Below are 13,348 nucleotides of genomic sequence, written 5' to 3'. Positions count from 1 at the left end.
TCCAACCTCTTGCCTACTACGTAGCTGCTGCTACCACTATTGTTGAGCCGTCTACGTATCGTGAGGCGGCTGCTCATTCTGAATGGTAGCATGCTATGGCAGAGGAGATTCACGCTCTTGAGTGCACATGCACTTGGGACCTTGTACCCCTGCCTCCAGGCATTCGACCAATCACTTGCAAATGGGTCTACAAGGTTAAGACACATTCAGACGGTTCGCTCGGATGTTACAAAGCCCGTCTTGTTGTGTGTGGCTTCCAACATGAGTATGGTCGTGACTATGATGAGATCTTTGCTCCTGTTGCTCACATGACCACTGTTCGCACTCTTTTGGTTGTTGCTGCTGTTCGGCAGTGGTCCATCTCTCAGTTAGATGTCAAGAATGCATTCTCCAATGGTGAGCCGCGGGAAGTGGTCTATATGCAGTCGCCTCCTGGCTATACTATCTCTGATGGCACTATTTGTTGTCCTCGGCGCTCTCTTTATGGGCTGAAACAAGCTCCTCGTATCTGGTTTGAGCATTTCTCCTCCGTCATCACAGGGACCGGTTTCTCTGCTAGTGTTCATGATCCTGCTCTGTTTATTCACACTTCTCGCGGCCGCACCCTTTTACTACTCTATATTGATGACATGATTATCACAGGAGATGACCACCAATTCATTGATTTTGTGAAGAAATGTCTACATGAGAAATTCTTGATGACTGATTTGGGTTCTCTTCGCTACTTTCTTGGACTTGAGATCACTTCTTCCCTTGAGGGCATTTATCTCTCTCAAGCGAAGTACATCCAAGATCTTCTCACTCATGCCCGCCTCACTGATCAGTACGGTTGACACTCCTATGGAGCCTGGTCTCCATCTTTGTCCTAGTGACGGTGGACCCCTTGCAGATCCCACACGCTACCGCCATCTTGTTGGGAGCCTTGCCTATCTAGGCATCACTCGTCCTGACATTTCTTACATTGTGCACATTCTAAGTCAGTTTCTCTCTGCTCCCACTCACCTTCACTACAGTCATCTTCTTCGGGTTCTTTGTTACATGTGGTACTGTGACTCGTTGCTTATTCTTCCCTCGCTCCAGCTCTCTTCAGCTTCAAGCCTACTGTGATGCGACCTGGACCAGCGATCCTACTGATCGCCGCTCTCTCTCTGCCTATTGTGTTTTTCTTGGCTCCCCTCTGATTGCTTGGAAGACTAAGAAGCAGACTGTTGTATCCCGCTCCAGTGCTGAGGCTGAGCTGCGAGCTATGGCATTTGTGACTGCAGAGATTACTTGGCTACGGTGGCTTCTTCAGGATTTTGGTGTTTCCACTGCTGCACCGACCCCTTTGCTCTCCGACAGCACCGGGGCACTCAGCATTGCCCGTGATCCTGTTAAGCATGAGCTCACCAAGTACATCAGTGTTGATGCCTTCTACATGCATTCTCGGGTGCAAGAGAGGATTATGACCCTTCAGTATGTGCCATCGGAGCTTCAGTTTGCTGATTTTCTCACGAAAGCTCAGACACGGTCACAACACAACTTTTTCCTGTCCAAACTCAGTGTCCAAGACCCCCCTTGAGTTTGAGGGGAGGTATTAGAACAGGGTGTTGTGCTGTGTGTAGTTATCATATTGTATAGGGGCTTCTTTGCATATTTCCCTACATGTATATGTGCTGGCCTGTTGGCCCCGATAATGCATAAGCTCATTTCATAACAAGCCACACTTCCTCTATCCAGTGCTTCCTGTGTACTCAGACGAGTCGAATTTATCACCAGAAGTCGTTGTATTTACATATTGCCACCTCTGTTCCTAAATATGAACGTTTTGGCAGTTTAAATTAACTGCCAAAACATCTTATATTTAGGAACGGATGTACTAGTACTTTGTAATTCATCCACCATACATTCTGCATTCAGAAACAGAACTGCGCCAACTCTGAATGCTAAGTGCTTACCCACTGACCCCCTTTCTGAAGCAAGCTACATACAGTTAACTATTCCGGTCAGCTATGTACTGGTAGGACAGTAGGAGGTTTACTGCCCAATTCGACATCTGCAGCGTTCATGTAATAGAGAAAGGTGCTTTTGCATGCCGAGGGCCATTCATTCTCCTGGAAGCATGGAGCAAGCCACTCTTAACCAGGGTGTTCTGTATGTCATGCTTGCTCATGCTGCACAAGGCTCACTTTCTCGCTAACTCCACATCTCGCCGCGCGCATCCTAATGCTGATGACAAAGGCAATGAGCTGCACAAAAACTCACCAATTCTTTAGTAACATGTGGTAAATAATTTCGAATTGAACAGAATTCTTTAAGGTGTTCCACTGTAGCCCTACCGTACAAAAACCAGCAACCATAATGCTGAAGCCTTTGAAGTTGAACGGCGTTGTTTCTGAAAGGAACCATGCTGGACACAAGAAAACAAGATGATTGGTTTTAATTCTATACCATTTAGGAAACCAAGACTGACAAAACTTGTATCCGTTAGTTTATGTTCCCTTACCTGTCAACGGAGTAAAGACAAGTGGAGCTAATATGCTGGCAAAAGAACTAATTCCAGATATACAACCTTGAGCAATTCCCTGGAAGGGGACACCAAACAATAGTTTTGATGAGCAAACTCACAAGTGTAAACTGTTGGGTAATACTCCCTCCGTCCCATAATATAAGAGCATTTTTTACACTATACTAATGTCAAAAACGCTCTTATATTATGGGACGGAGGGAGTAAAAGACAAACATCAGCAACTAGTCAAGTTACCTGCTCATTTGATCCAACGCTTTTTGATACATTGGTCCTTATCTACAGAAGTTGAAAGGATCATCAAGTTTCTTTTGAATTTCTCGGAAGGAAGTGAAAGGGAAAAGGTGAGCAAAATATGGCTTACAGATGGGTGAACAAAAGCACTCAAAATTATAAACGATGCAGCAAAATATGGCACCTGTGAGATAATTACGGCAACGTTAGAGAACATAAAGTAGAAATACACCACTGCACTGCGGCAGATCTACGTATATTATTGTTGATGCTGTGTCGACACAGCAACTGACAAATGCACCAAAGTATGGAAGCAATTGCAAAGGCCATAGGAAGTACCCAGTACGACCATGCGATGCCATACAGGAAAACCTGCAAAAATATGAAAATTATTCAACAATCAAAACCGTGGTATCCTAAAAACTTCAGCAAATAAGAGAAAAGATTTAATAAAGAGCTGTTACATGAGTGCACCCTCCTAACAGCCCAACAATAAGTAGCATCTCCTCACCAACGATTGGAGCAAATATTGGCATTACTGTTAACTGCAAAGGTGTTACAGGAAGTCAAATAAAAGGTAAGATGCATATAAGAATATGAATAAGTACGCTTGCAGCCTTGATCTTTTTTTATAGGAAAAACAGCTACGGAGCGTTGACATGGGTAGAAATTCAAGGCTGCAAGCTGATCTGCAGTTACAATGGTACTGGTACCTGTGAGATCATTCCCGCAGCACCGGCAATCAGCATTAGATTAGCAAACTCGTCTTTGCTGTAGCCAAACTGCGCTTTCAGGTAGTACTGCAAATAAGTCAAAAATTAAACTGTGTTCTTTTTTTTGCGGGGAAAGTGTGCTTTCAGGTGGCACTAGTGTAACACAGATAAGAGGAAAAACAGATACTCTATTGCAATTATTTGATCAAGAAAACAATTGTGGGGTCCGTTTAGTGAAAATTCCTGCCAAAATAGTGTACTGATGATTAGACGACTGAATTATAACAGTGCAATAGTGGGCACTGCTAATATTTGTTTTTTCTCTTTTGAAATATTTGCTGAACATTAGGACTTCTGAATTTTGATCCTTGCTAATTCAAATTCGAAATAATGGTCAACTTGGACATGAGACAGTAAGAAATACGTACCAGTAATGCAGTCTGAAGTCCGTGTTCACCGAGACTGTAAAAGAAAGTAATCATGGCCGCCGTTGACAAGGTCAAACTGCAAGGAAGAGTAACCGCACATCAGCAAACACTACTCATAATTCTTTAGTGAGAACTGATAAGTACTCCCCGTCACTTATTTTGGGACAGAGGGAGTAGTATGCTATCTTGCAGGGTTGCTCTGATTGAGTATTTGACGTGGGCAAAATTGTAGTAATATCTGAACAACGTTGGTGCAGATGCTGTGGTAAGTTTTCGAACAGGGACCAGTCCATTTTCAGTTACTTTCAGAACTGAGTAAAAAGGGCACAACCACTCGGGCAGCAGAAACCTCACCTGCCAGTGAGGAGTGCGACCATGTCGGACGGCGACGGCAGCACGCCCTTGTAGGGCGGAAGCCTCGGCGACAGCTCTTCGTCGGAGGAAGCGGAAGACGAAGCCGCAGAGGAGCAGGACGAGTCTTGGAGCAGGGGATCGCAGGCATCGTCATGGAAGGAGACAGCGGCGCCGGAATCCGGGACGAACGCCCTGAGGTAGATGGCTCCCGCGGTCCCGACGGCCGCGGCGACCTGGAAGGTGGAGGACGTGGCGAGGAACCGCGCGGTGAGGGTCCCCGAGAGGAAGCCGGCCGCCGACACGCCTGAGAGGAGCCCGAACGCCGCCGCCCGCCGTTTGGTCCCTACGTGGTCCGCCTGCGCCACAAAATTCGCCTCGTCAGTCAGCGGTCACGAACTAGCGGCTGAGCTCCACGCATGTGTTGCAATGACACATGGGCCCAGTCAGCTTGTTTCTCGTTTTACTATTTTTTTAACACTCTCGCTTTACAAATCCGTATTTGTTTGTATACCAAGCACGTTCTTTCTGTACCGGTAATTGTCGTGCATTCTTTTTTGTACGGGGGTATAAATGCAAATATACTCATAGTATAAAGTTGAGACATTTATTGTAAGACCAAAGAGTGTTTGATTTTTTTTCTTCCAACCCCTCATTTGAATTTCGTGCTGTTTTTAGACTGGTGTATGTATCTGCTGTTGAACCGTAAGCGATACTGTATTAATTTACCACGTAAGCAAGCGAGAGGCAGTGGATGCTGCCCTCGCAGAAGATCCCGGCGAGTATCTTCATCACGTAGTACACGTAGAAGTACACCTCCGACCGGTTGCACGCCAATATAACTGCCAAAACAAAGCAACGAATGATCACACACCCGCCGCACATTAAGCTCGCCAACGAATACTCACGGTGCAGAGCAGACTCGGCGCATACGTACAGAGAGGCAAAATGGCGAGGGTCACCGGCAGCGTCATCAGCGCCTTCCGGCCGTACTTGTCCGACAAATTCCCAACAATCGGAGTCACCACCAGAGCCCCCAGCCCCGTGATCTGCATACTCATACGTGCCAGTGTAAAAAAAAACAGAAGAAGGTCCAGGCAAATGCAGCGGTCAGATTGCTCACGGCGTTCTGGAAGCCGCTGAGGTAGATGGCGACGGAGCATTCGTCGCGGCCGGGGCAGACGGCCTCCATGGTCACGTCGGTGATCGCCGGGAGCACCATGAAGGAGGAGAAGTGGAAGAGGAATGCCACCACGAACAGGTGCCCCAGCCCCACGAAGTCCTTCATCTCGTACGCCGCCGCCGTCTCCTACCACCTCAAGACCTGTATATACTCCGGCAGCGGCTTGCGATCATGCCGTTCCGGGGAACGGGGAGGGAGTGTCTTATAAACCCCACTCATAGCACGCAACGACAAAGCAAATGCAATGCTTCAAGTAAGAGCTACTGGGGCCGATGCGTCGTGCCGTGGCTCTTTCTTGCTAAGGGCGGTAGGCCGCTTGACTGACCCCATCACTAACGGCGACGCTTCCATTTTCGCCAAGGTGGCGCCCTGCGTGCCCAAACGGACGGGACAGTCCTGTAACCGTGCCTCCGGCTGCTACGGCTTAGTGTGCGATCTGCCGAGTACGCCATGCCATCCGGCTGGCTAGTGGTGCTGCCGCGACGGCGACAGGGTGACAGCGAGAGGGAGGAAAAATAACCGTGCTCCGGTGGCTTGCTTGTACGCCTGGGCAGCGTCGTCGAGCGGAGCAGTGCGTGTGCTTTGGAGTGCACTCCACCCTACTTTCGGGTGGCTGATTGGATCTTGGGTGTGACTTGCGGGGTTGGAACTCTTGGAAGGGTCTGATCTGATTGTGCTCTGTTAGTGTTGCGGGTCTCGCATCCTCTGTCAAAAGCTGCTTATCGATGTGCTCTGATCATGGGGCGCACTTGGCTTCTTGTGTGGTTATGCTCGGTTGCACACGATACAACGGGCGGAGGTGCCCGCTAGATTCATGTGGTACTAGGATGTTTGCTTCGCCGGTGGGAGAAGTCCCCCTTGTGGTGTGCTGCTGAATGCTGATACGATTTCATGTCGCGTCTAGAGTAGCCGATGAGGCATGGGTTCTTTTCCTCTCAGTCATCGAGCCTACATTGATTAACCAGCAAGATTACAACCGTGATTCATGTACGGGACCAGGTGAGGTCCAGATCGACAGAGTTTTACAGTTAGGGCATCTCCAGCGCTGACCCTTTAAACCGCCTACATTCGTGTCTGGACCGCGAAAATCATTCAACACGGATCGGTATCGGTTTGCGGCGCAGTGCACACGCGTTTTCGCAAACTGAACACAAACATAAAGGTTTTGCGGGCGTCGGAACCGCTGTCATGCCTGCTTCTCATCACACTAGCAGGCCCAAATCCCCACCTGTCCCTCCGCGCTTTCCATTCCACGCGTCGCGCCACTTGCCATGTCACATTCATGCAGGCCCAAAGCATGCACTGACAGGACGTGACCTCTGGGACGTCGCCGATTCAATGTGGGCGTCGCGTCCCGACGAACCAACTCTGTCCGCTGTGCTGCATTGAAGCGGGCTGACCACCCCTTCGCCTGGGCCTCGCCGCGGCTATTTAAGCCATGTGCCGGAGACGCACAAAGCCACACTCTCCCTCCCCGAGCATCGGCCCCCAATTCTTCCTCGTCTCCATGCCCGAGCCCCTCCTCCTCTGCGGCCTAAGCTAAGGCGATGCCGCAGTCGTGGTGCTTCGTGCCGACAGGCGGAGCAGGACTGGGTCCGCAACGACCCTGACCTTGCCGCCGTGTGGGCGCTTGACCGCTCCGTGACCATCGCGGAGACGGCCGCCAGGCGCCGCCGCCTCCTTGACGGCGAGCTCGCCAAGATTGGTGAGGAGTGGTTGCTTAGCGACTGCTTGGCCAACTCCGGTCGCGGCAAGGCCGCCACCAGGGCTCCGACGGCCACGTCGGGAGTGGTCGCGGCAGCACTCTGCACAGCGCAGCAGGAGGCAAAGCGGCAGGTAGCCGCCAGACATGGCTGACGCGGCCCTCCAGCGCCGTTCCGCCGCTGGAGGGACGACGATGACGGAGAGGCGGTGCGATAGGACCGGGCAGCCACGCGTACAAGGTGGTCGTCTGGTATAGGGTTTAGTTTTTCTTAAATAATTGTTAAACGGTCAAAATATCTACCTTTATGTAAATTATGTCTAAACTTCAATAAAATTCACCCGGTTTGAACGAATTTCGCTCGATTAGTTTGAATTGTTGGGCGGATATGTGCTGGTAACACTGGATGGACCTTCCATATTTATGTCCGTGTATTGGTTCCGTGTCCACAAATGGGTGCGAAAGAAAATTTGCAGATTGCCGTTGAAGATGCCCTTGTATATGAGTTGCTTTGTTTGCACCTCTTTCTTACATGAAAATTTCAAACTCAGAACAAGCCCTCGTAGGCTGGACTACGATATGCTTTAAGACATGAGCGTTCCCTAATACCAGCTCACCTCTCCTGACTCCCAAAGCGAGACCAGGACCAAGGAATTCATCTCGATGACCACCTTCTCCAGATACAACTCCCAAAGTTAGGGTGACCCTGTCACGGCAAGCAAAGGTTTCGGCGGTGAGTATTTCGGTTCAAATCATACTGCCTTATCTTGTAGCAACGAAATATCCTCCATAACAACATATACTTGCTCTCGCGACAATGTCTCGCCCACGCTCTCGCGACCCCGCGGGCGACCACCACCAACCCATATCGACGGCGGCCTTTCAGGCGTCGTCGACCACCAATCTTCTGCGCCGGCCGCTCCCCAACCCGGCCCCGCCCCCGGAAGCCGAGCCCACCCTGATATGGGGCTTCCCGCCGGCCCAGGCGGCGCATCGCGCCCAAGTCACGGCTGTGGATCTGGATCGGGAGTGGGAGACTCCCCCACCTCCGCCGCCGGGAAGGCCTGCCCAGGTCTCTGACGAGGTGGACCTCGTGCTGGAGACGCCCCCCGGGCTGCTGGGTGCTGCTGCCCGCGTCGACGCCAGGGCGTGCGCGCCTGCCTTCATTGCTGCACAGGGGGAGGCCGGCCGCATTAACTCGGCAACGCGTGAAGGCGGGTGGCTGGCCTGCTTCAATGCTGAGAGGGCGCCGGCTCGCGTCCCGGCTTTGTAGGAGCATTCATCACCTGATGCGCGCGAGAGGCTCGAGGACGAGGTGACCGCGCCATGGGAGCTCGTCAGGTCCCGCCGCCCGCGCCGCCCGGCCTTGCCTGAGCCCGCATTCAAGTCGAGAGTCCCTTTGCCAGACTGGATTCGCAACCTTTGCTTCCACTGCCTCAAGCCGCGGCATAAGGCCAGGACCTGCCGCAACGAGGTCACCTGCAGGCGTTGTTTTCTTTCGGGCCACCGAGCGAGGGAGTGCACCAACAGGCCGGCGCCTCATCGTCGCCCCGGAGCTCGGCTTGTGCCGCAGCCAAGCCTGCCGCGACAGACGGTGCCGCCCTCTGCTGCTGCTCCTCTGCTTCGTCCTGGGGCTCGACCGGCTCCCGCAACCGCTCCACCCCCGTCCCTGCAAGCCACGCCATCCCGTGGCATGGCATGGAATGGCGACCACAGCGCGAGGCCTGCGGAGGTCTTCACTGTTGTGCACGCGACGCCGGCGATGCTGCTGGAGGCCTCCGTCCTTGGCTCCAACGCGGCTGTCGCGTGGTTCGACCGCGACGTGCGCGCCAGCAAGGAAGACGTCTCCGCCATCCTCTGCAAGGCCACTGGCGCGCTGCCCATCGACGTCACCGTCACCGACCACCACCCTGAAGCCTACCTGGTGCGGTTCACACATCAACACCATTGCGCCAGGGCGGTCTCGCAGCAGGAGGTCCCCTTCGGTGGGGCAAGGCTGCAGGTGTGGACCTGGCATCTCGAAGCGCATGCGGAGAACGTCGACCTCAACCACCATGTCCGGCTCTGCTTGGAGGGGTTGCCTCTCCACGCCTGGGATGAGCATGCCGTCGTGAAGGCTATCGGGTCCGGCTGCGCGCTGGACTACATCGAGCCGGCCTCCAAGCTCAAGACCCAAACCAAGGTCCTTGGCCTCTGGGCGTGGACGACGTGCCCAAGCAGGGTCCCCAGGGTGAACTGGATCACCCTTGCAGCGCGGGACGGCGGCGAGCCTATCTATGGTCGCCGTGGGCTGGAGCACCGGGTGTTGATTCACTTGGCAATTCATGAAGACCCAACCAGCGGCAGCATCATCTCCACTCCGTATGACTGGCTCTACCATGTCGTCGACGGCGAAACTCGGCCACGAGACCATCGGGAGCGCGTCTCCAGGCCCGTGCAGCACCACCGTCGCGATCATGACGAAGACGATGACCGTCGCCGCGGTGGCCGCGATGGCGACCGGGGACGTGACCAGTCAAGGCATGGTGGAAGTGGCTGGGGAGCCTCCCTCCGGCGCAGCCTATCCAGGGCGCCGCGGGACGAGCGGCAGGATCGGGACCGTGGTCGTGAGTCCCGTGGTGACCATGATGGGGGCCAGCGTCGTGATGGCCTTGGCGCGGAACCTGTGATGCTGCTTGCCTCCGGCTGGGGCGGGCTTGCGGGGAACACTCCGGCTTTACGGGGCCGCAGCCTCTCCAGGCCGCCCTCCCCCACATTGGCCAGGCAGCTCTCCAGGGTTGAGATGACTCCTCCTGCATCGCCACCTCTGTCGCCGACCACGGTGCTTCCAATGTCACCACGATCCAAGCGAAGTGAGGCGGCGGCCGCTGCTCAGCTACGAACCCCGTCAAGCCCGGCGCTCATCACCATTTGCTCTCCGACAATGCTGCTGCGGCCTCTCATCGACCTGTCGCCCACGCGCCCACCAGGATTTGAGGCGTCCCCACCCCGCCACTTCTCTGCAGCATGCCCTGCAATGAAGAGGAGTTGCTTGTTGCCCAGCCAGCTATTCCTGGAGGGCTGGAGATGCTCTTCCTGCCTGGACGTGAGGCCCTGCTGCCAACCCCTGCTGCTTCCCCGCCCGCGGTCCCCGCGGCTCGCCGGAAAACTCTGGCTGGTGTTGCCATCAGCACAAGTGGCGGCCTCTCCCTTAGGCGCACCAGTGCTCGCATCAAGGCCGGTGGACGCGCTACAAAAGCGCCGGTGGCCAAGCAAGCTGAGATCCTGGTTTGTCGCAGCCTTGGCATTGTCAAGAACGGCAAGGATGTTACAGGGGCTGTGCTGGAGGCTCTAGAAGAGCGATTCAAAGATCAACTTCCCACTGATGTGCTTGAAGCGATGAGAGCCCTGTTCAAGCTCAATGATGCTCTGTTCAACAACATTGAGGAGGCTCTGATCGACCATGCTGGGGATGCTGGACTGGATCATGTTGAGGGAGGGGCCCCTGTGGATGCTTGAGGGGCCAAGCCATGCATGCTGATTCTGTAGTTTGTGTTAGTTTCCAATGTTTGAAAAAGTTCCAAGGGCGGCTGCTGCTTCCGTGCACAGCTGGGTGTCTTCTATGTACTTGTTCATGTCTACCACTAGGTCATGTAGTCGTTCCAGAGTTGGCTGGTGTGGAGTTGACTTTAAGTTATGCTTATGTATTGGCATGCTGAGCCTTTGTATCACCTCCTATTCAAGGGTTATACTGTTTCCTTATGATTGAACAGCAAATAAATGTGTTGAGTTGGAACGTAAGGGGCATCAACTGCCCAGACCGCCGTGCCGCCGTCCACGAGACCGTCGCGGCTTCCTCCTGTCAAATAGTATGCCTACAAGAAACAAAGCTTGAAAATGTTGATATGTTCACGGCAAGTTTCCTTGGTGGGCATAGGCTTCGCAATTTTGCTCAGCGACCATCTATTGGTACCCGGGGTGGGATCCTCATGCTCTGGGATGATGACCATGTTGCTGTAACTGATGTGGTGATCACCACCTTCTGCCTTTCAGCGACAATACACATCAAGCACTCCGATGTCAGCTACCGAATCATCGTTGTGTACGGGCCAACATCCTCCTCCCTCAAGGAGGATTTCTTCACGGAGCAGATTAGTCATAAGCCCCCGTGTGGGGAGCTCTGGCTAGCTCTTGGTGATTTCAACCAAATCTACTGCTCGAGGGATAAAAATAAGCGAAATGTCAACAAAAGACGAATCACCAGATTTCGGACAACATTACAGAGTTGTCAGCTTAAAGAGATCCACCTTCAAAACAGATGCTTCACTTGGTCAAATGAGCGATCAAACCCGACATTGTGCAAGCTGGACTCTTTCTTTTGCAACGCGGAGTGGGACATCCAGTTCGGCACGCATATTCTCCATGCGCTGTCCTCGTCGCTCTCTGACCACTGTCCGCTTTTGCTTGCTGATGACAAAGGACCACGGAGGCCTCGTGCCTTCAATTTTGAAAATTTTTGGGCCGCCCTTCCAGGATTCCAGGATGTTGTTTCAGAGGCTTGGAATGAACAGACTGTGCACACTGAGCCCTTCCATGTGGTGCACCACAAAATGAAAATAACTGGAGATCGCCTCTCTGCCTGGAGTAAGGGGTTGTTCTCTAGGGCAAAGTTACTCCACCATGCGGCTCTTCTCGTCATCCTGCGTCTGGACATTGCACAGGAGTCCAGGCAGCTCTCTACCATGGAGGCGGACCTTCGGTCCAGGCTCAAAAGGAGAATCATTGGGTTTGCGGTGCTTGAGCGTGCTCGCAAAAAGCAATGTGTTAGGCTATGCCACCTCAGAGAAGGGGACGCAAATACCAAATTTTTTCATCGGCGGGTCAATGCCAGGAGGAGAAAGAATTACATTCATCGGCTCAAACACAATGACGGCTGGGTCATAGACCATGAGCAAAAGGAGCAACTCGTACATGCGCACTTTTCTAGCGTCATGGAAAAGGGGGAGGCGAGATCCATAGACTTTAATTGGGAGGAGCTCGATTTGGAGACCCACAATTTGGCTTGCCTCGGGGACCCCATAACCGAGGATGAGGTGCGGGGCGCCATTAACCAAATGCCTGGGGACAAGGCTCCCGGGCCGGATGGGTTTACTGGTCTCTTCTTTAAAAAATGTTGGAGTACCATCAAGGTGGACGTCATGAGGGTGGTCTCCTCCTTTGCCAATCTGCGCACAACTGGCCTTCATTGGCTCAACACTGCAAATGTTGTGCTCCTCCCGAAAAAAGAGGGGGCCGAGGATATTTCTGACTATCGCCCTATTAGTCTTATTGACGCCATTGCAAAGATTATTGCGAAAATATTGGCAATCCGCCTGGCCCCCCATATGCATAAGCTCATCTCAAATGCCCAGAGTGCCTTCATAAAGACGAGAAGTATCCATGACAATTTCATGTATGTTCGCAATCTTGCGCGACGCCTCCACATGCGGAAAACTCCGTCCCTCCTGTTAAAGCTCGATATTCGGAAGGCTTTTGACTCTGTCAAATGGGAGTATATCTTGGACCTTCTTCAGAGGCTTGGGTTCCCGCCCATGTTTCGCAACTGGATCGCCGCCCTATTGTGCTCCTCGTCCTCGCGCATCCTTTTGAATGGTGTGCCAAGCAAGCCCATCCCTCATGGCCGCGGCTTCAGACAAGGGGACCCGGTCTCCCCCTTGCTATTTGTCATTGCCATGGACCCGCTGCACAAGATTCTTGAGCTAGCATCGAGAAAAGGGCTCTTTCACAAGATCCGTGGGCGTGGCGTGGCTGTTAGGACTTCCCTATACGCAGATGATGCAGCAGTCTTTATGGCTCCAATCAAGAAATACATTGACAACCTAGCCACCATTCTGCATCTTTTCGGCAATGTCACCGGCCTTGTCACAAACTTCCAGAAGAGCTCAGTGGTTCCCATTCGGTGCGGACAACTCAACTTGACATGCATCCTTCAGGCCCTTCCTGCGTCACGGGCTTCATTTCCAATGAAATACTTGGGGCTTCCTCTCTCGGTGTGGAAGCTTAGAAAGGTCGACTACCAGTACCTAGAGGACAAAGCGGCCGCTAAGTTGACCACTTGGGATGGCCAAAATATCACTCCCATTGGTCGGTGTGCCCTTGTGAAGTCGGTGCTGTCTTCGCAGCTCGTCTTCTCCATCACGCCGCTCATTGTGCCAACGTCCACTCTACACAACATAAACAAGCTCGAAAGAG

The 13,348-nt window shown here is 52.9% G+C and overlaps 1 protein-coding gene across 2 annotated transcripts; it reads right to left on the bottom strand.

The window, feature by feature from the left end:
* Positions 1-1,730: 1,730 nt before the first annotated feature.
* On the bottom strand, positions 1,731-5,615 carry LOC123137665 (hippocampus abundant transcript 1 protein). 2 transcript variants are annotated; one of them, XM_044557491.1, is made up of 13 exons: positions 5,356-5,607; positions 5,170-5,281; positions 4,962-5,074; positions 4,236-4,591; positions 3,882-3,957; positions 3,454-3,540; positions 3,205-3,285; positions 3,080-3,112; positions 2,871-2,924; positions 2,744-2,785; positions 2,486-2,564; positions 2,319-2,389; positions 1,731-2,228 (listed from the first exon to the last, which is right to left on the bottom strand). In XM_044557491.1, the coding sequence occupies exons 1-13, from the start codon at positions 5,518-5,520 to the stop codon at positions 2,139-2,141; spliced, it is 1,359 nt and encodes a 452-aa protein (XP_044413426.1). In that variant the 5' UTR covers positions 5,521-5,607; the 3' UTR covers positions 1,731-2,138. The 2 variants fall into 2 exon arrangements, 1 of the variants encoding a protein (XP_044413426.1); XR_006468443.1 differs by lacking the exons at positions 1,731-2,228; positions 2,871-2,924 and having other exon boundaries at positions 2,744-2,814; positions 2,925-3,112; positions 5,356-5,615.
* Positions 5,616-13,348: the final 7,733 nt, after the last annotated feature.

Source organism: Triticum aestivum, chromosome 6B (assembly GCF_018294505.1).
Source record: "Triticum aestivum cultivar Chinese Spring chromosome 6B, IWGSC CS RefSeq v2.1, whole genome shotgun sequence".
In the NCBI taxonomy this organism is placed as follows: domain Eukaryota; kingdom Viridiplantae; phylum Streptophyta; class Magnoliopsida; order Poales; family Poaceae; genus Triticum; species Triticum aestivum.
This window is presented reverse-complemented; position numbering and strand designations above follow the sequence as displayed.

What these genes read in the sequence shown, in the direction of transcription:
- LOC123137665 (XM_044557491.1), bottom strand. Translation starts at nt 5,520, where the DNA reads ATGAAGGACTTCGTGGGGCTGGGGCACCTGTTCGTGGTGGCATTCCTC. An exon ending in CCTCGCCATTTTGCCTCTCT is followed by an intron (nt 5,075 to 5,169) that starts GTACGTATGCGC and finishes TTGTTTTGGCAG; the next exon opens with TTATATTGGCGTGCAACCGG. An exon ending in TGGTTGCTGGTTTTTGTACG is followed by an intron (nt 2,229 to 2,318) that starts GTAGGGCTACAG and finishes GTTTTTGTGCAG; the next exon opens with CTCATTGCCTTTGTCATCAG.